This window comes from Talpa europaea (genome assembly GCF_964194135.1).
Source record: "Talpa europaea genome assembly, chromosome: 5".
Classification (NCBI taxonomy): Eukaryota; Metazoa; Chordata; class Mammalia; order Eulipotyphla; family Talpidae; genus Talpa; species Talpa europaea.
The window spans coordinates 112,592,229-112,618,205 of record NC_140071.1 but is presented as its reverse complement, the minus strand read 5'-3'; the positions used below and the strand labels follow the sequence as shown (position 1 = coordinate 112,618,205).

General features: G+C 49.2%; 1 protein-coding gene across 1 annotated transcript; it reads left to right on the top strand.

Moving 5' to 3' along the window:
* Window positions 1–25,977, top strand: CRACD (capping protein inhibiting regulator of actin dynamics; the record flags this gene model as incomplete). Its single annotated transcript, XM_084234088.1, has 8 exons — window positions 1–135; window positions 7,733–7,897; window positions 10,340–10,408; window positions 12,461–12,643; window positions 13,268–16,028; window positions 22,206–22,396; window positions 23,432–23,594; window positions 25,817–25,977. Exons 1-8 carry the CDS (start codon window positions 16–18, stop codon window positions 25,975–25,977), a joined length of 3,813 nt encoding a protein of 1,270 aa, XP_084090214.1. The 5' UTR covers window positions 1–15.

The following is a 25,977-nucleotide window of genomic DNA, read 5'->3' as shown; positions in this document are numbered from 1 at the left end:
TCCTTCAACTATTCTATGGGAACCCGTGCGTTTTCCCATGACAGTATTTTTATCCCTGATGGGGGAGCAGAAAGTGAGCAGACAGTTCAAGCAATGTCACAGGACAACATCCTGGGCAAAGTCAAAACTCTTCAGGTAAGACAGCTTGAGATGGCAAGGCCAGAGCCGCAGGAGGGGGCCCGGCTGTGGAGGGAAGAGGGAAAGTTCCTAATTTGGCCTTGAGCCTGGGAAGTCTGGGGGTGGCGCCCATGAGAATTCTTGCTTTTTGAAACCTGACTCAACTCCTTGGAAGCCTTCTGTCCACCTGCGAGAGGTGCCGTGTCACCACTGTACCCACCTGCATCACACCCTCTCTCCTTTACTCTCAGATTGTTCCTTCATTTCCAAGTGACCATCATGAGAACAAGTACCCAAGAGAAGCTGCAGGATTTGGGTGGGAGGAAAAAGCTCCTAAGTACTAAGCTTTGACTGTTAGCCCTGAAGGCAGACCTGTCTGTCAGGTGGGAGTCCTGTAGCACAGCATTCACTGTCTAGGTCTCCCTGCTTGGACCGTGAGTGGTGAGACTCTTTATTGCTCTGCTGTGTTTGTAAATCTGCTCCCCACCCCGGCCACCTTTTCTCCAAGGTAAAGCTCTTGAGCTTCCCTCCTCTTCACACTGAAGAATTGGGCAGTTTTCCTACATGAACTGACTCAGATGGTAACTCTAGTAATGAAAATATACTAAAAGAATTCTGCACTAAATGTGATTGAAATAACAGGGAGTCCAGGAGATGCAAGGGAAGCAAAGACCTGGGATCTGACTCTGGGAATTGATCACTCTGAGGAAATCCCTCAATTGAGAGAAGTGCTTCCGCAAGCACTGCTCAGAGGCAGAGAGCTTAGAGGAGATCCAGATTATGAATAGGGGACTCTGGTTTGCTGGTTTCCATCTGCCTGTAGGTCCACAACAATAAATGAATAAATGGATGGATGAATGAAGGAGCAAAAAAGGACAGCTGACTTGAGTAGCTACTGACACAGATGAGGCATTGTACTCAAAGACAGTTTTCTATTTTCTTGAAAGAGTCTTTTTTCTGCTGAACATTCTCTATGGTTGCTGAGTCTGTGTAGGGTCACCTATTCCCACATGCGCTCAGCTGAATATAGTATATGGCAAGTGGGGGAAACAGCCCACACCCCGGAACCATACCCAAACATGCCTAGATCTTACAGCTTTGCCCCTGCTTGAGGCCACAGGCCTGCGCTCGGGGCTCACCCAGGCACGGCCTTCACCTGCCAACATTTCCTAAGCAGCTTCCATTCGTGGGAACAGCTGACTGTGCTGTTAACACATTCTATAGACTCAGAAGAAAAAGCAAGGTGTCACGTCTCCTAGAATGGAGAAAGGGGAAGGGTGGTGATGCCATACAAACCTTTGACCCACCTCCTTCTTACCTTTCCTTCTTAAGGTCTTTTGATTTCTGAACTATTACTCCTGAGAAGTTCTGAAACCTTAGTTCATAATATCCCTTTGTCAAAGAGGAGTGACGTGCTGTGGATTTCATTCCACGAAGCAGCTGTATTTTACACAAGCTTTCAACAAGAGCTGGACAGATTTTCCAATTTGATAATGGTCTGTTGTCTATAACACCACACCAAGTGCCATTGGCCCCCCAGAGGTGGCTTTGGAGTTATAAAATATAGCAACTACTGCAGTATTGGAGACAGAGGAACTCAGTAAGAAATATGAGTACCTGCTAGTCCTATTCATAGTAGGCACGATTTTTAAAATCTGACCTCCTAATGAATGAAATGTTCAGTAACCAACTTTCCTGACACAGAGTTTGTGTTAACACAGGAATTGTGTGAGTCAAGCAGGAATAATGTGAGTATAACAGCCATCCCTTTTGAGTGTTCTGCTTTGAACAGTATCTACTCATGTAAGCTCTGCCTGTGGCATGGACTCGCAGGCTTATTGCGCTGCGGTTACAGATTTTAAAATGTAACGTAAAAGGCTGTGCTCTTCAAGGAGGGACATGGGGACCATTTTCATAGAAAATGTGATTTTTGGAGTGACATGAGAAATAACTGTATCACCCCCAAAAGACTGTGCTTTATTTTTCAGTCGACTAAGCAGTATGTTCCTGGTAAGTCGCTAGAAATAGTAGCTCACTTTATTAACTTGCATGAATGCTTCGCATTTTTCCATGACAACATTATGCTGGCATTGATGCTTAGTAAGCAGCATAAAAGACCGCCCCCTCGTAGGCTCCAGCATGGAATGAGGGTGTTTAGTTACATCAGAGGCATGTATGTTTTTGTATGTCTAAAATTGTCTTTGTGTATGTGTGTGTGTATTTATTAAAAAGAGAGGAAGGTGATAGATAACGCCTACTTAAGAGTAAATGTTCTGGCAAGCTAGCCATCATTATGAAGACATTCTTTTGAAATGAGATGTCTGCTGGAATGCTACTTAAGAAAAAAAGAAAAAGTCATTTTTCTCTTGCTTAAAAAACTTCTCAGTCCTTGGAAACCCGAGGAAGGGCGCGGGGCTCCACTGCGTTTGGAAAGGTCGCCCTCTAGTGCCCACACACAGTCATTTCCCCAGAACTAGAACTGTCTGTGGCACCCCCGCTCTTACTATCTCCCTACTGAGTATTGAATGACTGAAAAATAGCATTGAAAAGCCTCCACTTTTCTGAACAGAATGAAGCTACCGTCTGCCAAATTTTCCATGGCAAATAACTGAAACTTTAAAGGAAAAATTGCATTATTTTTTCCCTGAGTCTAAAAACTATACATGCGCAAATGAGAACAAATTTTCATTTACAGAAAATTTACAGGGACAGCGGTGGCCTCCTTGAGGACTCCTTACAGGCCAGTTAGTTGTTCCATGACTGGTGCCTGACATGAAAAGCCATGCCAGGCCTCCACCACCACCTGGCGACCTGACCTCAGGTGAAGTCATCTCACCCCTCTGAACCTCATTTTCCCCAGCTAAGCAATAAGGGGCCGTGTGTGATGGACAATCTGAAGGGCCGCCCTTCCTGTTCCTAAATGAGCCGTCTGTCCAGAAGGACTCTCTGTTCACCTGCCCTGGCCAGGGTGACTGTCAGGTCCGCGTTTTGTTGCATTTGGGCTGTAACGACCTTGGCGTTCTCATGGCTGTCCAGAGCACGGCTCAGGGAGGGTGCCTGTTTATTTGAGATCAGACCAGGCTATAAATGAGAAACCAACTTATGCTAAAATTCAGGAGTAGCACAAGCTAAGCCTGCAGGTAATTGTTAGAATCACACCTGACTTTGTTGGGAAATGCTTAGCCCATTAGCCCACGGGCTTTTTAGCTCAGGAGGGAAACTTCCATCTTTGGTAGTTACTCTCTGCTGCTGGGCTGTATTTCACTTAAAAAAATGCCCCAAGTCCTACAGTTGAGGCTTTGGCACCTCATGCAGCTGTCAAGGACACAGAACACCCACTCTTAGCCACCTCTTTCTAGAGCAGATGTCCCTCAATCTGTCTGCTTTGTTCTTTTGATTAAAAAAAAATCGTTTTAACAAAGGGAGTATCTGTGTTTCACTCAACAAGACAGCAATTTCATTTTTCCTCTGCTTTGTTCTTACAGACATGGTCTGAAGAATGCTGTGAAAAATCTGGGGAAATCTAAATACTGGCAGTAGGAGAGCTGCAGAATAATACCATGTGCTTGGAATTTCCACACTGTACGAAAGGCCGCCTACATAGGATATGCCTTCCCTCCCATCATTCTCCAGCATTCCATGTTGCAACGATGTGGCCCAGTTCAAATGAATAAAATCCAGTCCCTTTTAGCTGACATTCCAATCTCAACAGTAACTCCATTCACAGCCACAGCCACATGGGCTCTCGGTATAGATACAGCATTCCACACTCCCCAACACCCCCCAGCCCGAATCCTATTTGCAGTGTATACAAAAAGCCAATAGTATTAAAAGATAAAGTTAAAAAAGGTAAAGGGGTGAAAGTTTATGTCCCTGGAGACTTAAGGGCAAGCTCGTCTTAATTCTGGTTTCCAGTGGTTTCTTCTATCAAAATTTCTGTTATCACCATGCCTGCCTAATGGGCAGAATGAAAGTCACAAAAAAAGCTACATTTATCCTCGTATTCAATTCACGCGATACCTGAGATTGCTAAAGAGGTTCGAGTAGTTACCTTTTAATTGTCGATAAACTGCACAAATATTGAGACAGCCCAATCGCAAGGTCAGCAGAAGGAGTGTTTGGAGCAGGAAGGCAGGGAAAGGGAGAGCAGGTGCCTGGGGAACCTGAGGGTCAGCCACTGTGGCCCTGGACCCTAAATCCTGCCCTGGCCTTGTTCCGCTGTCTCTCCCTGACATCTGCAGGGTGTGTCCACAGGGGTATCCTTTGTCTGGACAGAGAGGTTGCAGCCCTATCCCTAAATGGTGCCATCATTTCCTTGGTATCCTGGGTGGGCCTTCTCCTCCAGCCTGCTTCCTCCTCCTAAGCTACCTTGCACCAGCCTCAGTTTATTTTCTCTAGAAAATTTATTTTCTCTATTAAAACCAGCGACACTGTGGACTCACACATTGGCATTCTCAAAGACAGTGCCACTGTTTCTTTTGCCAGGGTGAATATACCTGTGGCATCAGCCAACCCTTTGATGTGCACACACATTCTCCTTCCTGCCCACCCTCTCCTCCTCCCACTTATCTCACCCCTGTCCTTCCCCCTCCCCCCAGCTGTTGTACCTGCTGTCTGAGCTGCAGCCTCCCCAGGCCCTTTTACTCTTCCTCTCTGTGCCTTTCCTCTGTGCCCTGCACCTGTCTCTCCATTGAGCAGTTTTCTTTACTCTCTACATTTCCTTTAAAAAAAATTTGATTTAAAAAGCATCCATTTACCCTTCATTTACAAAACTATATAAAACTGGGACTATAGCTTCCCACCTCGACATGCGCCTTGCTCACCCTCCACCAAAGTCCCAGCCACTGCCCTACCACCTTCCCCCCTCGGCCCCCCTCACCCCCAGAGCCACCATATTTTGCACAGCATCTGAGAGCTATTTTTGTCATGTTTTTCAGTTTGTTTTCTTTGGTTATTTATACTCCACCACTGTCCACTGCATTTCTTAGCAGCCTTCTTCCCTTCCCCGGCTGTGTCCCAGGTGCTTGCTTTCCCCGTTCTTCCTGTTTATGCCCCACCCCCCCCATGTTCTCTTTCCTTTTCCACTCGTCGCCATGACAGCCATCCCATCTTTCAAATTGAATTTCAATCTAGATTTTGATGACATTTTGCCACATTCTTTTTTTGTCTCGTCAGCATTGGGGTGGACCACATTTTCTAAAAAGTGCCCTCATGAAGAACAATGTTAAACATTTTCTTTCTGTGTTGTGATGGCGACCAAAGTCCTAACTAAATGGCATTGAGTATTGAGCTTCTCCTTGGAGTTCATTGGAGAATTACTCACCATCACGAGCAGAAACACTCATCTCATCCATTCAGGGGTATTGGTAGGATGGCAGGCCCTGGCAGCAGGTGGTCTCGGTCAAGGGAGACTTCGAACAATTTCTAATTCTAGGTCCACACTCCGAGAGAAGGGAGAACTTGGTAAACCAAAGGCTGGGCTGGGAATCCAGAGGAAACTGCCAAGGCTCTCACTGGGACGCAGGAGCCATTCCTAGTCTTCTGCCAGGTTCTCATCCCTGTCCCTCGGGCAGCAGCGAGACGGGCCTGTGACTTTGCCGTGTCCTCTTGTCTAACGCCATCAGCTGTTCTAACCGTGCCTGCTTATTGATCTGCACAGCGTAGATACTAACTGCCGCTTCCTGCTAAACTTGTTTTTATCAGACACCTTTTTTTAGTCTTCTCCTCCCCGAAACCCTTTTCGGCTGCTCAAGCTGTACTTCACTGGCTGAACTTGGGCTTTGGATGTGTGCGCCTTCCTGTGGTGCCAGGGTTGCAGGCGCAGGCTGACACAGCAGCAGAGCCAATCAAAGTCCGTGTCTCTCTGTGCTCCTGACTTGGCATGCCAGGGGTGCCCGGACGCGGGGAGGGCGGCTGCGTGGGGAGCGGTCTTGGGCGCATCTCTCATGTCTCTGCCATCTCACCATCCACCTTGCAAGGCTGAGGGGGAACTGGGTGCCGGTGGGTGGATTTGGTGCTCTTGAGGCCAGAGGGAAAAAGAGCACTTCCCTTAAGGGATCCCTCTGCCGGGCACTTCAGCGAGCTATGAAAAATGCTGCACCATCTCTTTATTTCCGCCCCAACAAGAAGGAAATACAACATCCCATTTATGAGAACCCATGGAGAGCAATGAAAATAACCCTGAATGTGGTTTTATTATAGAAGCCCTGGATTCAAATTACTCCTTCGGGGCCACTCACTCCTCGCATAGGGTTGGCCCGCCGCTCCTTCCCCCGGACCTCTGGCTTTTTTTTTAGTAAAGTAAGAGGGTTTAGATGTATGATTGCTAAGGCTCTTTGCAGCTCTGTATGATTAAATATTAGCCAGATGAAAGATAGCTATCAGATCACGTGTTTTCTTTCTTTCTTTCTTTCTTTTGAGGCATAAAAGGAATATTAAAACTAAATATGGATTTGAACACCCCCCTCCCACGCTCCTCCCCTGGACAGTTGTGGTTGCCTGGAGCGGGGGAAGAGGCCTTACTACTAGCATAGCATGAAGTGTCCCCAGGCCCGGAGTGCAGCTGAACCTCCTTCCAGTGCTCCCCACAACAAAGAACAACCCCGCCGCAGTGCAGGCAGAGCCAAGGCCGAGAAACCCTGATTTAGTTAAAGGCAGTAACATGTTCAGTTCCATATTTGTCTGCATTTCCTTGCTGAATGTCATTCATTTTCTCTACCAGAGCCCATTAGATATTTGGCCCCTCCTTTAGCTGTTGTGTTTATGTATTTTCCTTCAGGGAATCTATTTCCTTTCTGATCTGGCCTTTCTCTTAATTCCAAATACTGTTTATCTTCCTAATTTTCACCCGGTTTTCCCCTCCCTTCTGCCTGGTGTTTGAAGGACCATCTGCTAGAATCAGTCCCCTCCTGGCTTTCCTCCTCCACCCTTCTCCGTCCCTTCCCCTGACTTCACAGTGCATAGTTGCTGCAGCAAGACCAGGAGAAAGTTCTAGAAACAGGACAAAGTGGTTCCTGTCCCTCCCATGATTTTGTATTCATCACAGAATGACTTGCTAGCCCTGGGGCTTTTTTCGCCTTGGCAGGGGTACCCGCTGACCAAAACGTGATGTTCACGCTGGGGATGGGTGAGGACAGCCGCTGAAGTATAAATATTCAAGGGGGATGTGTCGAAAGGGGCCGGAGGTGCCCTGGTTGCAGCAACTACAAGGGTCTTGGTTTCCCTGTGGTTCCTGCGTTTTATGTTAACGATTTTCTGTACAAATTTATACTTTTGAAAAGGCTTTTTATGGTTAGAGGACAGTCAAAAAAAATTTTGTCATAATCTGTTTCCCAACTTTTGGTTCAGAAATACAGTCTCTGTACCACAAGAAAATGTGGGCATCTTCCATGTAAGAGGTAACTGAGTGGAAAAGTTCAGAGCTCAGAGGTGGAAAAGAAAGAAAAAAAAACAAATTCGCTGATGAGGACCGCATCATGGGTTGCTGGCATGGTGTTTAATCTCGCAACCAGTTGTGTTCAGAATGCACCTCCGTGCCTGCCAGACACACCAGCCCCCTGCCTGTGGGTCTCGTGGGCTGCCTCACGGCTTTAGAAGGACTTTCTTTTCTCTCCAGCGACAGTTGGGCAAGAACATCAAGTTTGGGCAGCCACCACCCAATGCCATTCCCATGAAGAAGGCAGACAGTGGGGAGGTGAGCTTAGAAGAGGACCTGTTGCCCCCCAGTCCCATGGAAATTGTGACTCAGCAGGACATCGTCCTCTCAGACACGGAGAACAAGGTAAGTTTCCTCCAGGGAATAGCTCCTTTGCCAATCTAGGGGAGGGTGGGGGTGTCCAGACACCCTGGTTCTCAGCCAGGAATAAGGTGGGAGAAGCTTTTCCAATGAGTAGCCCAGAGCTGGTGGTAGGTTCCTTGGTCTTCCAGGGGGCCAACTTGGAGGAGGAGGAGAGAGAGGCGACCAGCCCTTGGCCCACGCTTTCCCCAGTGTCTTCCACTTACTCTCTGAGATGGAGATTGGTCCTCCCCTTCTGGGAAGCCTCCCCAGGCCTCATCTGTCCTACCCACTCTGTGTGCATCCTCAGTGCTTCTTACACACGTGTACCCCATCTGCCTCTGATTTCTCTCCATCTCTGAATGTTGAGTTCTATGAGGATAAACTCTTTCTCCCCAGGATTAACTAGAATGCTGAGTAACTACTTATTGAAATGCACTAATTTCAAGGGGAATGAGAAAAGAAAGAGGTGGGTGCTTAGTAAGACAGACTAGACCAGGCAGTCCAGGGGCAAGTCTGCTAAATGTAGAAGAAAGTCACATTGTTCCAGGACTATCCTGCCTAATTTTGGCCCTTTTGACCCCTGGAAAGGAACACTTTGCACACAGCCGGAGATAAGAGCCCTTCCAGCAGATCAGGGGGCCCACTTAGGCCCCTTACAGTGAAAGGGGCAAAGGTCCCGCTGTGACTCGAGGAAGGAGTTCTCTGCTTGAGGCGCTGAATCTTCCCATCTTTGTTAAATTATTATTTATACAAGAACTGGGGTACAGTCAGAGACGTGGGAGGGTGAGAGAATTCACCAGAGACAGAGCAGGGAGCAGAACAGGCAGATGGACCGAAGACACTGCTGAGGGGAGCAGCAGGCAAGACAGGAGAGGTCTGCGCGCCATGTGGGAATCTCCCTGGCTGGCCGGGAATTGAACCCGCGCTGCAGAGGCTGCGGACAGCTTCACAGCGCTGCACTCAACCCGCTGCGCCACCGGGGAGGCCCTGGATCTTCCCATCTTAATCCCCTCTCCATGTTCTGCCTACCGAAGCCTCTGAAATTATGCTGGGGTTAGTAAGATGGGCAGAAGCAGGCATCTTGTTATCAGTTAATATGCCCCAAGATCAGTAAGAAAGATAAATTATTTGCAGAGCCAAGTGAAGAAGGAATGTCAAGGCCAGTACCCCACTGTCTCCGGTCTGTGCCAGGGCCTGGGTCCGATGTTTCCTGGTGCCCATACCCATGGCTGGTGGGTGGTGGGGTAGGTGAGGCAGGGGTGGGACTGTCCCTCCTGCTCGGTCTAGAAATGCCCCCACAGATCTCTCGACAGCAGCAAAAGCCACAGCCTAGATGCAGGGACTTCCCGTAGATAAAGCTGTTCTTGATGGAAGGTCCTGTGGACTGGGTGAGAAGGCGGATCATTTGCTCCTGGGATGTCCTCCCAGCTGTGGGTAGGACAGAGATGAGCAAGATTAGACAAGGAGCATCCTCGTGTAGTTTGCATTCCAGTGAGAGGAGGTTGACAAATGAGTCAACAAGTAGATAAGTACAGTGATTTTACATGAAGAAGCGTGCTGCAGAGGGAGGCCGGAGGCTGCGGGCATCTTTGGATAGGGAGGTCAGGCCACCAGGAGCTGTCCTGGGGTGAAGGCAGTGGGAAGAGGGACCACTGAGCTTGTCTTGCAAGGGGCGCAGAAAGCAGGCCAGCACGGACACCGGGCCCTGATGGGGGGCAAGAGCAGGTCGCATGTGGTGTCACACTGATTGTGGGAAGGGGTGAATTCTGTCCTGAAGATAATAGGAAGCCTCCAAGAAATTTCAAGCAGGGTGGTGACAACCTGATTTGTAGTTCCTAAAGGCAGTTCTAAATGTGGCACAGAAAACAGAGGCAATCGCCCCGGCGTATCTTGTTGGCAGGGACAGTGAGACCCTGTTGTAAACACTGGCGATACAGGAGAGGAAGTACAGCAGCCGTCGGAAGGGAGCAGATGACCGGGTGTGGGCGTCGGGGCAGGCTGAGGTGACTTGGTCTGAATCTTTACTTTTCTCCTTTTGTCCCAGCCCGTGTGTTTTTGCTTCCGGTGTGGTAGGGCCACAGTGGCAGGGCTACATGTTCTACAGAAGAGCATTGAGAGTGCTGAGATTGGGGGTGGTGTGTGTGTAAGCAGCCCTGCTCCCCAGGGGGGGCTGTCGGCCAGCACCCCTCAGCCTCTCAGCTGCTTTGGGAAGCTCATCCAGGACCAAGGTTGGAGACTGCCGCCATGGAAGTGTGTTGAACTCGGGAACTTGTGCCCGAGGAGACCTTGTGGAGCCTGGACACCAGCAGAGTCCCTACCGTGACTCCACTGGGCTGCAGACACCGTGCGGGGAGGAGGGGCGGCCCTTCCAGGCACAGCCGGGTCTGCTTATCTGCCCAGAACTTCCTGTTCCCTGGTTTGACTTCACTGTCTCTACTGTTCCAGTCCAGTGATACGCCAAGTTCTCTGAGTCCTCCGAATCTGCCTGGAGCCACCAGTGAGATGGAGGAGAAGGTAATGTGATTTGAACCTACATACTTCGTACTTAGCCTCCTTCCTTGAGCTTCCATTTCTTCTTTCTCTCCCCTGCCCCTCCTGCTGCCTCATGTTTGTGTTCATAGATGCTGCCTTCACCCAGTACCTTAAATTTCTTTGCTTGCAACCAGTGCGAGGTGTTGAGTGGGCTGTTTCCATGGAGGACTCTACCTTTGGAGTCTTTTGACATTGATAGTTGTCCTAAATGTCTGACTTCAAGACACTGTCAAGCCATTGAAAGACATTCCAGAACGCTTGAGGGTGCCTAAGTCTGTAAAGGAGTTTCTGTTTACAGAGGCCAAAAGCGAACCAAAGCATTTATCTACTTTTACATGTTTTGTTTTTTGACTTTTCTGCATTCCTTTGCCACCTGGAGCTTCACATGCAGGCGTCTAGGGAGACTTTTAGGGACTCGGCTGCACCTCCTTTGTAGAAGCCAGTCTGCTCCCCTTGAGGGCTTTTCTCCTTCACAGGGGCCCAGAGGGGCCCTCCTGGGGGCGTGGCAGACAGTACAGTGAGCAGGGTATGTCCTGGAGTCTTCTGAAAGGGAGGAGTCGAGACAGAGCCACCACCCGAAGGGTGAAGAGGCTCAGCTGGAATAACTCGAAATGAAATGTTACATTTCAATCTCAGTTTCAACTGCTTATCTGTGTCTTCAATCTGTCTCATTTGGTTTGATCGCCTTTTACTCAGTCACCCATTAGGGGATGGAACTAAATGTTTAATTTCTCTCTTTTTCAACAGTAGTTCAGGATTTGACGCCTGTTACAAAGAGAACCATAAATAAATAAAAGCTAGCAGACCAACGGCTGCAATTCTTTTCCCTTATTTCCGTGCTGCTTGTCATAAATTAATATTTACCGAGCATTTAGCCGCCCTTGGAACTAGCTTGGCCCTTTATCTTTTGTGCATAAATATGGAAAGTAATTGCAAAAAGCAAACCCATCGGCTAAACCCCACTGACTCTGCACATACAGCGCACAAACAGATGAACTTATCTAACGCTGCCCTTGTGTCCCAGAGCAGCTGGCACAAGCAGATAGGGCCGCGAGCGCCCTCTGCCGCGCGTTGGCCTGTGTGACCAGGAGCCCTGGCCTCCGGGCTTGCCCGTAAATTCCCTGCTTTTTACCGGCTGACTCAGTACAGCCTCTGGGTTCTGGCTGAGCCATGGTCTTGCAGACCTATCTGAATCTGAACAATTTATCCACGTCTGTGCCTTTCATGTGATCGCATCTGCATTACAGAACTGCGAGCCATGCGCCAGCTCAGCCTTTGCAGAACTACCTTTCCCCAGCAGCACATTTCTGCCCTTCATTTTTTAATCCAGGCTTCCTCCTTTAGTTTCTCCACGCACTCAGTGCTCCGTGACTTTGGAGTGAGTGAGTTGAAACAGTTTTTACTGATTAGGAATTTCATGCCCTTGGCATGATGTTATATAATTACCGTTCCTTTATCCCTTCCACAAATATTTGTCAAATGAGGTTTGCTGCTTGGACAGATCAGGGACTGATACAAAGATTAAAAAGGACACATTCCTTGCCTCAGAGGGACTAAGGGGAGAGCTGAGGTATGCGGGCATGGTGTTGGAGGGAGGAGGAAGGCCCTTAGAGTTTTAGGGTTCTTAGCATAGAGATGAGCTAGTTCAGGGCTGAGCAAGCCACTACTTATTTCAGGTTTTGTGGCCCTTAGGTCACAACAAGGAGACTCCCCTTTGTTCTGCTTTTTCTTTGTAGCTCGTAAGCAGCCTAGAAGAATGGACATGGCTGTGTGCCAGTGAAACATTACTGATCAGAACAGGCTGCAGGCAGGATGTGACGCCCTGACTAGATTTTGTTGAACCCCCATGTGATTCAGAATAAAACTAGTCCCTGGAAGTTAAATGACCTTTACATAAACGTGTGTATCGTTGGCAGAACCAATAGTCAAATGTTCTGTCTTCAATTCCAAAGACAGTACTCCTTGCACTGTTCTGAGGCGTCCCCTCTGCCATCAGTGCTGCATTCTGACATCATATTTTCATCTTCACTCCAGGTTGCTCCAGCTAAACCATCTCGACCAAAAAGGCACTTCTCCTCTGCCGGCACCATAGAAAGTGTCAACCTAGATGCCATCCCCCTGGCCATTGCTCGCCTGGACAACAGCGCCGCCAAGCACAAGCTGTCCGTTAAGCCAAAAAACCAGAGGGTATCGAAGAGGCACAGGCGACTCATCGGGGTAGGTAAAGTCCATCCTGGCTGACCAGGAAGACGCCTTCCTTGCTGGGCACTCATCCAACCCCATGGGGTGGTCTCGGGATGGACCCATAGAAGGAACAGGCTCTCTCCCCATCGGGAACTGGGGTGTGTGGCAGGCATGACGGTCCAGGGCATGAGCCTCCTTGACTTTCCCTCTCCCTGTCTGGAGGGGTTGGACCTCAGAGAGAGAGTCTGCCCTTTGAGGGAGTCCAGACACTTTGCATTTGCTTTAGCTGAGCAGTACCCCGCTGTTCTCGCATGGCCTAGCCAAAGGCTCTTCAGTTTGATTAGGGTGAGCTGCTAAGTCATAAATTTCAGGAGACCTTGATGAGAGGTAGCTCGCATTTCTCCTCATCTCTCTAACGCTGGAGACTTGTTTTTCTACAGTTATTCACCCTTATTTAGAGAACGGAATTTGAGAATGATATACATCATCTAGAGAGTAAACATATAGATGATGTTTTTCCGTCTGCACCCACAATTTACTCCTGAGTTTCCCTGTCTCAGTACTTGTGAGATCAAGAGGGCCACCTCCATCGTGATTAGGGTAACGGTTGCATGTGCAAAAGGAAAAGACTCATCCTCTGCCCCTTCCCAACGCCAGGATCACCCAGACGAAGACGGTGGCCTTCTGCCTCAGCTGTCCCCGGGCCAGAATGGACACTCTGGGGAAGACAAGGCCAGCTGGCATGAGGAGGAACCGGAGCCCCTGGACTCGGAAGAGGAGAGGAGGCGCCAGGATGAGTACTGGCGAGAACTGGAGGCCAAGTGCAAGCGGCAAAAGGCCGAAGCAGCCGAGAAGAGACGCCTGGAAGAGCAGAGGCAGCAAGCCCTGGAGCGGAGGCTTTGGGAGGAGAACAGAAGGCAAGAGCTTTTGGAGGAGCAAGGGGAGGAAGAGGCGATGGAGGAGAAGCAGCACCCGCCGGCGGCAGACAAGAGGCAACATGGAGAGGAGAAGCAGAGACCGGAAGAGCCAAGTTGCCAAAGGCAAGAGCAGAGGGAGCCCGAGGAAGGGGAGCTTCTGGAAGCCAAGCAGAAGCCCCTGAAGGAAGAGGCCGAGCGACAGGAGCGGCCCCAAGAGCAGGAAGAGCTGGAGGCGTGGAGCAGGTGGGAGGCCGAGCAGCTGCGGCAGGAAGAGGAGAGAGAGTCGGAGGCACTTAGAAGACGGGAGGAGCCGGAGGAGCAGCGTCGGGGGGAGGAGGAGAGAAGGCTGGACGAGCTCAGGCAGCGGGAGGAGCTGGAAGAGCTGGGGCGGCGGGAGGAGGAAGAGAGAAGGATGAAGGAGCTCAGGAGGCAGGAGGAGGAGACTAAGAGAAGGGAAGAGCTGAGAAAGCAGGAGGAAATGGAGACCCAGGGGCGGCAGGACGCTGAGCAAGAGCGTCAGGACGCGGCGGCGCACAAGGACGAGAGGCAGCTGGAGCCGGACTCCAAAAGGGGCCCGAGGAGCCCACTTCCGAAAGATTTGGCAGAGAAACCTGAAGACCAGCACCTAACATCTGAAAAGCAGAGGCAAGACTCTGTGGAGCCAAGTCTTGGGGAGAAGCAGCACCCCGAGGCCGAACCCTTAGGAGAGCAGCAGGGAGCGCAGGGGGCTCTTCATGAGGATGATGGTTGTGAACGGCAGGGAAAGAGAGAAGCGGCTACTGTACAGCCTTCCCAGAAACAGGAGGCGCAAGTAGAAGTGATGGCGACTCCCGTGGAGACGAAAGAAGCTGCTGCCCCAGAAACAGACAGGAAAGGGGAAGAGCTCAGGTGGCAGGAGGTGGACGAGAGGCAGACCATGCCCCGGCCCTATACTTTCCAGGTGGCTTCTGGAGGGAAACAAATTCTCTTCCCCAAAGTCAATCTGAGCCCAGTGACCCCAGTGAAAGATGCAGGACTTGCCTCTGCTCCCCATGAACCAAAGGCCCCTAAAGCCAGCCCGGCCCCCCATGCCCTGTCCTCGTCCCTGAGCATCCCCCACACGGCTATTTTGGTCACGGGAGCTCAGCTCTGCAGTCCGGCTGTCAACCTGAGCCAGATCAAGGACACTGCATGCAAATCTCTCCTGGGCTTGTCAGAGGAAAAGAAGCAGGTGGATGTTCCAACTCTGGAGAACCCACCCCGAGTGCCCGCGGACCCCCGGCCAGGCAGCGGGAAGGCCAGGCCCCCCCAGGAGTCTCCAAGCAGTGCGGCTGCTCTAGCCGAGTGGGCATCCATCCGGTCCAGAATCCTGAAGAATGCAGAGAGTGACCAGCGTGGCGAGCGAGACCAGACTCAGCCCGGTGACGAGCACCCTCCCAGGGGCCGCTCCGATTCCCGCGGGAACCTCCGGAAGACCCCGCCAGTGAATGCGAAGTTCTCCATCATGCCCGCCTGGCAGAAGTTCTCTGATGGGGGCACGGAGACCTCCAAACAGAACCTAGAAGCAGAAAACCTTAGAAAAAGACCCGGGCTGGGACCCAGTGAAGAGGCAGCACCCCAGCTCCTGTCTGCTAGTGCTAACGTGCACCAGAAGGGTCCAGAGAAAGTGGGGGTGCACCAGGAGCCAACGGACACCACAGAAGGATGCAAATTTGCCAAAGACCTTCCATCTTTCCTCGTCCCAAGCCTCCCCTACCCTTCGCAGAAAGCAGGGGCCCATGCAGAGCCCGCGACCACTTCAGACAGTGAGACCCCCGGTGAAAAGCCAGACCCCATGATGCCAGGGGCAGAGGAAAAAGCCTCGCCATTTGGAATAAAATTGAGAAGGACCAATTACTCACTGCGCTTCCACTGTGACCAACAGACAGAGCAGAAGAAGAAGAAAAGGCATAGCAGCACAGGGGACAGTGCTGATGGGGGGCCCCCCACCCCTCGGAGCACAAATGCAGAGAAAGAAACAGAGGGCACAGCCCCTAAGCATGGCCCATCCCACCTGCCAGAGAGGAAGCTCACCCCGGCCTCCGGGAAGGACTCTGCTGAGAGCCCCTCCAGCCACTCCCCTGCCGCCGTCCAGCCCGGGCCTGCACCGGCCCACAGCCAGACCCTGGCTCCAGAGCCTGAAAAGGTGGCAAGCAAAACGCCTCTGGCACAGAAGCCAGCCCTGGCTCCCAAGCCCACCAGCCAGACCCCACCCCCCTCCCCAGTCTCCAAACTGAGCCGACCCTACTTGGTAGAGCTGCTGGCGCGCAGGGCAGGGAGGCCCAGCCCAGAGCCCAGCGAGCCCTGCAAGGAAGACCAGAGGGGCGGGGACCCCCAGCCACCCTCACCACCCCCCCCAGAGGAGAGGCAGGCCCCGAAGAGGGACGAGGAAGAGGTGGAGACCGAGAGGAAGCCCTCTGCACCAGCGCTGCCCGCGGCTCGACAGGAGAAGCCCTCCCAGGCGCCCGAGCCCGCGAGGAAAGGTGAGTAGCAGGACGTGGGGACGGGGCCTTCATCTTCCAGAGCCGTCCAGGTTGCAGCTAAGCCAGAAAAGCCCGCAGCGGAAAGCGGCCCGTGGAGCCGGTGCTGGGAGTCCTTCCCTTGGAAGTGGGTTTGTCGTGCCCCGGGAGCCCTCCTCGCGAGTCACAGCGAGGCTCTCGTGCATTCCTTGAAACTGGGTGCTGCTGGGTGTCTGCAGCTCATGCCCTTTAATGATATTTAGTTAGACAAGTATTAAGAAAGGTGCCAACCAGACTAATGTGCTTTTGGCTGACGGTGGAAATGGAAATATGGGCCTCAGGAACGAAGAGGTCACGAAGGGACGGAAAGACTGGAGTTTCCTAGGCCCGAGCCTGTGTCTCTCTGGGCAGTGGCTGGCACCCCAGTGGGAGGCTGGGGGCGTGCATGGCTCCCCGGGCATGAGCAGCCTCTGTAATGATAATTGTCTCCAACTTGTGCAGGGTGCTCCCCCGCCAGCCAGCCCTTGCCCTGAAGTCCTCCCATAAAGCAGCTGGAGGGGACCCTTCCTCTTAGCTGCCCCTGTGTTTCCTCATCCTGGATAGTTGGGACAGCGCAGGGACCTGGGTTGGCTTGGGCCTGAGAACCTTCATCTCATGCTTTCTCTGTTTTACCAAGAAGGAACTGTGTGGATTGTAGCCCAAGAAGATACATTTCTCAAAAGAAATTCTCCCCTGAGGTCTCTTTAGGGAGGCATTAGTTTCTCTTTTTTTCCATTGTTTAGGTTTGGGGTAATTTTTTTCTTGAGGAGCCTGGACTTGGTACTTTACTTAAAGAAAGTCCTAATTTGGACCTCCTTTAACAAGCCTCGCCTGGTTTTCTGGACTGACACATTGACCAGAATTTTCCAGAACATTTTCCTCTAATGGTTTCTCTTTGTCCTGCCAACAAGGGACCCATTTTCAGTTTGTTTGTTGTGATAAATGTTTTTATCTTAACTTTTTTATTAAAAAAAAAAAGAAAGAAAGAAAGCCCACCACTTATGGGACCGCCTCTACTCTTGCTCCCAAGTATTATGCTTGGTTTGGGGAAGATAACCTGATCTGAGTTCCAGAAGCTCATGAAGAATTGTCCTTCAGCTCCTTCTAAGAGCCTGTAGTTCTCTTGAACACATGTTCTAATGTTTTTCAAATCTTGATGTCTCAATGGCCCATCTCTCAGGCTGCAGGTCTTAAAGGTTGGGGTGCCAAATGTGGGGTCCCGACCTTCTACTCATCAGGGAGAAGCTAGGAGTTGAGAGTTCCTTCCTGGTTGTGTGTCACTGAGCTGAGGGTGGGGTTCATGGTGAGATGGGGTCTCAGTGTCTTTTTCTCATCCTCCTGATGTGTAGGAGTTGCTCAGCTAGTTTCTGGATTTCTTTCAGAGGGAACATTCTGAATGTAGCAGTAGATTGGGTCTGTCTATGGAAAGAGGGGTGTTTAGCTCCCTTGGTTGCCATCTTGAACCGAAACCCCCATTTTCAGTTTGGACCTTAGTTTTGTTGTTGTTAGCTTTCATGGTATCATCAAATCCCTCTCAGAGTCTGGCCTGCTCTGTCACTCGCTTATCTTCTCCCTGAAGAAATAATGTTCTATTGGGCCTCCCTGGTGGTGCAGCGGGTTAAGTGCAGTGCTGTGAAGCTGTCCACAGCCTCTGCAATATGAGTTCAATCCCTGGCCAGGAAGAATACCCACATGGCACAGCAGACCTCTCCTGACTCGCCCGCTGCTCCCTTCAGCAGTGTCCTTCAGTCAATATGCCTGTTCTGTTCCACACTCTATCTCTGGTGAATCCTCTCACCCCCACACCTCTGGCCTGTACCCCAGTTCTTGTATGCATAAATAAATAAATCTTAAAAAAAAAAAAGACCTACAAAAAAAAAAAGAAATAATGTTCTATTCTGCTTCTTTTTTTTTCTTTCCTTTCCACCCCCTCCCACCTCGTTCTGCTTCTTTTTCTTAGAGCGGTCCCTTTGATTATTATAACTTTATACCAAAAACAATTGCTGGTCCTGTTTTCCTTCCCAGTATGCAGATCTGGACTGTCAGATTTTGCTAATTGAATTTTTATTTGGTAGAAAAGAACCATGAAAGCCAAGATCACCTGCCTTGTGGGTGGTCGCTGCCTGAAGACCATCAGCTAGGGCTGACCAGACTGGTGTGACTTCTGTAGTTCGGTGAGCGTGTGGAGTAGCATCTCTCCTTTTAAGTAAACGTCTCTCATGAAATACACAAAGACCCCATCAGGATAAAAACATTAAGGCTAGACCGCCAATTTATTTGTTAATTGTGTAAATGTAGTAGCTTCACTAGCTAAGGGCCTCTGGATACACTTAGGGTGATATCCACTGAAGCAGCACACAGAAATCAGAGCTCGCCAGCTCTGCTGTTTTCTTATGCTTGCGTTATTAGCAGTCTATTAGACCTGTGGTTTGTTTGCAGAAATTGCTTTGTGCCTTTTGTCTATTTCATGAGAGATGTTTAGTTAAAAGGAAATATGATAGTCCATAAACTCACCTAATTGCAGAAGCTTACAATATGCTAAAAGCAAAATGGGTAGAGCCAGGACAAGATTGCTAGTTTTGCTAGTTCCTTCTCCCTGTCCCACCCCCCCCCCATCACCTCCTAACACTCCCAGCTGCTGTAGGGTGTCTTTAAACATCCCATTTGTTGTACATGGCCTCCGATATATGGGCTGAGTGAGGGTGTGAGTGCACTTGAGCGCTAAATGTTAGAAAAACTGGATTTTGTTTTTATATTTAGATTTAAAAATATATAAAAAGAAATTGGAATTTTTTCGTCCTTCATCCCTGATGAATTGCCTTGTGCATGCCCCCAGGCACAGCTCCTCTGAAGTGGTCTTTGGCGACCACTGCTCAGCGGGAACCATTATACAGGCCTAGCCACGGGAAGGGGTTACTCGGAATGAAAGTAGCAGCACTGATCCTATGTACCACCCTTAACACTTCCACTGCAGGCAGCCCCAGCTCTCATCTTGTTCTGGAATTTCCTCTTCCTTATGGCCTTTTGCCCAAGAACTGACCTTGGGGAGCAGTGATGAGCTCTGCAACGCCAGGAGTCCCTTGCTTCTCCCCCCAAAATCTTAAAGAAGGAACGTGAATGGGCTGTAGTTCTTCTGGTCATAGGGTAGAGAGAGAAAAGGTTTAAACAGTGTAGTAAAATATATTTTTAATCAGCTGTTTTGAATTCCTGGACTAAAAAGTTATATAGTTGACAAAGAACATCTTTGTCTTTCAAAACCTTGACTGAGTGCTTCATCAAGGGCTCCTTTTACATAATAGCTTTAAATGGAAATCATTTCGATCTTGGCAATTTTGTTTTTAAACATTTTACAGACAGGCATTACACAGCCCTTGAGTAAAAAACCAGAACTTATTAAGTTCTGGTTTTCCAGATATGTAATTAGAATATGTAATTCCAATATATGTAAACGCTTCACAGTTAAGCAGAATGCTGATGTAGTACATGATATTTTCTGGCTAACTAAAGCTTACTCAAAACCTTTTCTATTTCACCTTTTAAAAAAATACTTCTAAAATGTGTCAGTTTCCTTTTCTAATGTTAGATCATATTTGAATCTTTATTTGATGATTAGGGATATTGCAATGCTCAAGCTTATTATAAATTTGATTTCTCTTTGGTACAGCACTACCGGTATAGAAAATGACCCAGAATCTGCTGCATGTGTGTGTGTGCGCGTGTGTGCTTGGATTTCTTATTTGAACTTATTTTGGTCTTTCTCCTAAATGTAAGTTCAGTTGGCTGAATGCCATGAACTTTAGGGCAGGTTCTGGATTGTCAAAGTGTAAACTTCTGTTGGGTTCAAATGACCAAGATTGTAATGAGCCCTTCTTCAGGATAGTAAAGGACTCACATACCTGAATGGTGACCTCCAGATGTGCCTCATTTTTACTTGAGGGGCAGGAAGGGAATCATTGCCTCATAGACAGAAAAAGAACAACTCACTTTCGCAGGTGGTCACCTGCACCAAGCCCTGTTCTAATGTCTTTTCTAATCTTCATGCCTCCCCCCGAGCCATGTGGCTTTCTCCAGTTATGGATTAGAAGACTCAGGCTTAGAGAGATTAAGTAGTTTTCCTAAGGTCAAACCAGGTCTGCTCACTCCGGAGCTCAATTACTCAGCCTTGACACCATCCACCTGTGAGGTGTTGACTCGGTTGTGCGGATGATGCAGTCAAGCCCAGAGAAGCCCAGCAGGGAGTCAGGCTTGGCTCCTTTGGGAGCTGTGCACTCACTGCCCATGATGGCCAAGCGTGCTGGGCGCTGCGGGCCGAGTACAAGCAACCCTTGAGCAGCTGGTAGGGTCCTCTTATAAACCAATGACATCCGCTTACAGTACTGATACATACAGCACGGTGCTGTAAATATATTTTCTCTCCCTTAGGATTTTATTTTGAAGATTTATTTATTTATTTAAACAAGAACTGGGGTGCAGGCCAGATGCGTGGGAGGGTTAGAGGATTCCTCAGAGAGCGAGCGGGGAACAGAACAGGCAGACTGATGAAATACACTGTTGAGGGGACCAGCAGGCGAGACAGGAGAGGTCTGCTGCGTCATGTGAGACCCTCACCAGCAGGCCGGGATTGAAGCGGCGCTGCAGAGGCTGTGGACAGCTTCACAGTGCGGCGCTCAAGCGCCTGCGCCACCAGGGGAGGCCCCTCTCCCTGAGGATTTTAATACCACTTTCTTTTTAGCTTACTTTATTGTAAGAATACAGATCCTAATGCATATAGGTACAAATATGTTAATCAATAAGGCTTCTGGCCAACAGCAGGATATTATTGTTTGGGGAGTCAAGAGTTATACTTGGATTTTGGAGTGGGGAGTTGGCACCCTAACACCTGAGGTGAGTAGCTCAAGGGTCAGCTGTACTCATATTTATCCAGTGAGGGCATTGAACCAAACTCGAGGCTCCCTGCTGTGTTCTTAGAGCCCTGCCCTCAGCAGCCCCACTTGGTAAGCGATGCCCCTTTTCCTTGGGGGTTGAACATAGGCTGTTGTGGAGGGTCGGGTGGGGGTGGGGATGAAGTGCCATTAAAAAACTACATCCTAAAAACAACTTACAAAAAAAGAACAATGATGAATCAAATAACTTCCTGGGGCCCCTGTAAGTCTAAGCTTTTATGACACCAGGAATTTTTTTTTTTCTTACAAAGTAGAGTAGCTTCTTCTATTTAGAGGGACGAGAAACGCTCCTGTATTTCTGTTGATCAAAGATGTTACTTCCCACCAGGTGGACTCACTTAGGCTTCAGTGCAGCGCTTGGTGGGAAGGGATGGTTCACTCTCCCATAGGCTGATTAATAATCACAAATTTTAGGGGGTGAGAGACTGATAAGCCATTCGTTTCACAAAAGCAGATCTGCTTGATTTGTATTAATTCTGCCCACCATTCCAGTGTGTGTGGATGAGAGTGCGTGGGGTGGTTTCGGCACCACCAAACAAATCTCCAACCCCAGCTGGGTGTCCTACAATCCAGCTCAGTTCTGACACCGGCTACCTGCAGATAGCATCAGATCCCACCGGTTAAGGGCCCAGCCTCACAACACTGTCCCCACCTCAGGTGCCAATCCAAGTCGAGGTTGTCACCTGTGCTTCTGAGCTTAAATCAGAGGTTCCAAGACTCTCCTTGGGTTCAATTAATTTTCTAGAACAGCTCACAGAACTGAGGGAAACAGTTCACTTGCTAATTTGCTTATTGTGAAACAATAAAACTCAGGAATAGCTGGGTGGAAGAGATGCATGGGGAGAAGTATGGCAGGAGGGCAGCGCGCCATCACCATGGCAGACACACCATCTTCCCGAATCCCCACCTGGTTACCAACCTGGAATCTCTCTGAACCCTGTCCTGTGGGTGTTACGGAGCCTTCCTTATAGAGGCATGATTGATTAGATCATTGGCCTTTAGAACTGAATTCAGTCTCTGACCTCTCTGCCCTCCAGCTGGCCCCTGTAAGCAACCAGCGCCCATCCCTACATGCCTTCCTCTCACCTGGTTAACATAACAAAGGGCACCTCTAAGCTCTCCTCACTTAGGAAACGCCAAGGAACTCTGTTGGAACCAGGAACATAACCACCTAGCCAGTATAGTCCTTATTATAAATCACAAGTCTTTCCTCCTACAGAAAAGCCGGTGCTGCAGAGCAGGCACTCTTTAGACGGCTCCAAACTTGGGGAGAAAGTTGAAACTGCACAGCCATTGTGGATAACATTAGCACTGCAAAAGCAGAAGGGATTTCGGGAGCAGCAAGCAACTAGAGAAGAGAGAAAGCAAGCCAGGGAGGCCAAGCAGGCGGAAAAGTTCTCCAAAGAAAACGTGAGTATGATGGGGTTTGGGAGTTGGTTTGGAGTGCGGGGTCCTGCTCATAGCCTTTCTGTTTTAACTTGGTGTAGGGTAAAGAAAATGTCAGGCTTTTCTGCCCTTCCGCCATCAGGATAGATGATGGATCCTTGTCCTGAATGCATGCCTGATGGCGGGCACCTGGAATAGGGTGTGGGCATAGGTAGATGGGATTCAGCTGAGTTAAGACTGTGCTTTTAAGGGCGGCGTCACGGGGGGACGCCAGCAGCCCCAGCCAGCAGCAGCAGCAGTAGCAGCAGTAGAAGCCGAAGCGGAAAAGCAGCAGAAAGAACGCCAGAGAGCCCAGATAGAGTGAAGACTTGCTGGGGGCTGGGAGGCCTGCCAGCCTCCCAGCCCCCAGCCAGCTCCCCTACCTGCCATATGCCTGGTGAACCCCAAATAAAAAACCTGCAAAACTACTGAGGACTCTGACTCCTCCTTTACCCGGTCTGCATGGGATCAGAAAACCTGCACTGTGCCCAGTCCTGCCCTTACACTTGGCCTCCAGAGCTTGGCTCTCTTTTCAGTAACAAGGATTTAAAGAAAAAAAGAAAGGCAGGCTGGGTGGGAGTGGAGGAGAATACTGAGAAAAAAGCAAGGAAATAAAGAAATTGACCACCATTCAACCAAGCACTTCCGCATAAAGATTTGATTTGGTTTTCTTAGGCTCCGAGGTTAGCCTGATTTGGTAGAATCCACAGTGTAAATCAGTAGCAGTGATCCATGTACTCCACAGCTATGAGAATGTGAAAATGATTTTGAGCAGGGAGTTGGGAGGAACTGGGGAGTCTTGCTCTGTAGCCCTAAGTACATGATGGTTTGATGGGGCGTTCCTGGGAAAGGAGCCTCCCACCCTGGGACGTTGGCAGAGCTGCTCCGTGCAAGGGGCCAAAGCTGAGCACATTGCTCAGTGCAGCCCTGCAGCTCCTTTGGGAGCAGATCTTGGGGGCTGTGATATTTTCCATGTCCTTTCATCAAAAACATGCCTTTCCTACCCTCTCTGCCCTCCAGGTCGGTGTCAGCCCGCAGCCTGGAAGCAGCAGTGTCAGCAGAGCTGGTTCCCTGCACAAGTCCACTGCTCAGCCAGAGGAGAAGAAGCCTGAGACGGCAGTGGCCAGGCTCGAACGCAGAGAGCAACTGAAAAAAGCCAACACCCTTCCTACATCTGTGACAGGTAGAGAGCAGGTCCATTCCCATTGAACCGCAGCTACGGGCTGTTCTCAGAGCTTGCTTTATTTCCCCCAGTGAAAACAACCAGTCCAGCATTTCAGGCATTTCGAAGCCCAGACTGTCTTGCAACTGTCATACCCCTTGACACTGACAAAACACACCCGATGAGACCGCCAGGCGCTCACCCACCAGCAGTGATGTGATGCTTACCAACCAGCTCTTCAGGGGCGGAGAAACCTCTATTTGTAGCATTTGCCATTTTCTGTGGTGTAATACTCCTGCCGTGGCCAATTTCAAGCTACCAATGTGTGATCGATTGGCTGGCTAAATTCTTGAACATTTCATAAGTCATCTCCACCCTCACTAGGTGGCCCGACAAAATTAAGTTTCTTAACTTGCTGTAGTGAGGAAGACTACATATCCTAAGATCCTTCTAGACAAGGAAAGAGAGAAGATTATCAGGGGATTTGGGTGAAATGGTAAAGTTTAGGTAAAATTTAAGTGGAGCAGTGTTCTGAGACACTCAGGCAAAGCAGAGGTGCAGGGTGTACATATAAGGGTTGGAATTAAGCCTGAGCTGAAAAGTGGACTCAGGATCCTGTTTCCTTTGACCCTCCAAAGCTAAGCTAAATGTGTGGAAGCAGAATCTGAAAATCCTGTTGTGGAGCTCTGCACCTGGGCTGGAAATGCTCAGATGTTCCAGGCAGGAGTAGGATGGTCCATACTCACTGATGTGGTTCCAGAAAGTCTCTCACTGGCTATGACTTTAGAGAGCATGGATTTTTTTCAACTCCAAGTTCTTTTTTTTTTTTTTTTTAAGTTATTTATTTATTTATACAAGCACTGGGTACAGTCAGAAGTGGGAGGATGAGAGAATTCACCAGAGAAAGAGTGGGGAACAGAACAGGCAGACCGACGAAATACACTGCTGAGGGGAGCAGAGGGCTTGGCAGGAGAGGTCTGCGCACCATGTGGGACCCTCGCCGGCGGCCAGAGATCAAACCAATGCTGCAGAGGCTGCGGGCAGCTTCGCAGCCCAGTGCTCAAGCACTGTGCCACTGGGGAGGCCCTCTAAGTTCTTGATGTTTATTAGCATTGGCAGGTTTTAAATGTCTAAGAGGTATACATTAATTTTTTTTTTTTATGTTAAAAGGTAAGATGATCCAGTAACATTTCCAACTCTCCCAGTTGCAGATCACTTAGAGGATGGATGAATCTATAGAAACTTCCTCCCAGGGGTTAACAGAGCATCTGTTTCCCCACTAGGCACCCAGAGGACACCTAGCCCAGGCTTTTTTACCTGCTAGCTAAGGTCTAGAAATGTAGAAGACTCACTATTAAAACTATATTTACTGCTTGGTGAAGAGAAAAAAAAATTGTATTTGAAAAATACTTTGGAGTACTGGATAATTTAAGAATTTCCATGGGCATTACTTCATTTGCTGGTAGAAGGATAAATTAAGGGTTCTAAATGTATGGGTGTCAGAGAGAATTCTTTCAAAATAAAGTGAAAACTCCAAAGTCAAAGAGATTACACCACCTTTCTTTGCTCGATTTCTTGGAAGTACTGAGGAGTTAATGCAATTGAGAGTGGCTCCTGCTTAATAAAACAAAGCATTGTCCTAAAGTACTTGTGTTTTCAATCAATTTCCTGCATTTTGTGTGTAGGCCATCGCCATAGGCACTAACCATGACCTAAAAATAACATGGGAACTTTCATCTTCTGAAGCCTTGAAGGTCTGGTAAAAGTGGTAAGAGGCCAAGGAATTGCTTGATGGGAATGAAAGTAGAGAGAGCTGGCAGGATTGTGTCCTTCAGAGATGGAGTGACCCAGGGTACTCTTGGTGGAGGAGGTAATTTTTGACCTCACCACCAGCTTGATCAGCTCCAACTGCTGGTTTGATCTTTTTCTTCATGAATCTGACTGGTCATATGGCTGGAATCATCAAGTTCACCATGCCCTTCTTAATTCTGAATAGCTTGTGACTGGAAATCGGGCTTCTAGAAGTTCTGGGAAATTGTTGGTGACTGTACTGTGGTCACTAGAATTCTGTACTTGTAATTCTGTACATTGTAATAGCTACAATGTCATGGTTTTTTGTTTCTTTCTCACCAAAGATGCCAAGAGTTTCAGTGGGTTTTCCTTCCTGAAGCTCATACTTCTGATCAATCAAAACGTAGCTCTGACTTATCCCTTTCTCCTTTTTCTTCAAAAACTCGATCCAGTGGAGATCTCTGATTCAGGCTCCCCGGCGCCGCTGGTGAAAGAAGTCACAAAGAGGCTGTCCACCCCTGATGCCGCCCCCGTGTCAACAGAACCTGCCTGGTTGGCTTTGGCCAAAAGGAAAGCCAAGGCCTGGAGCGACTGTCCACAGATTATTAAGTAG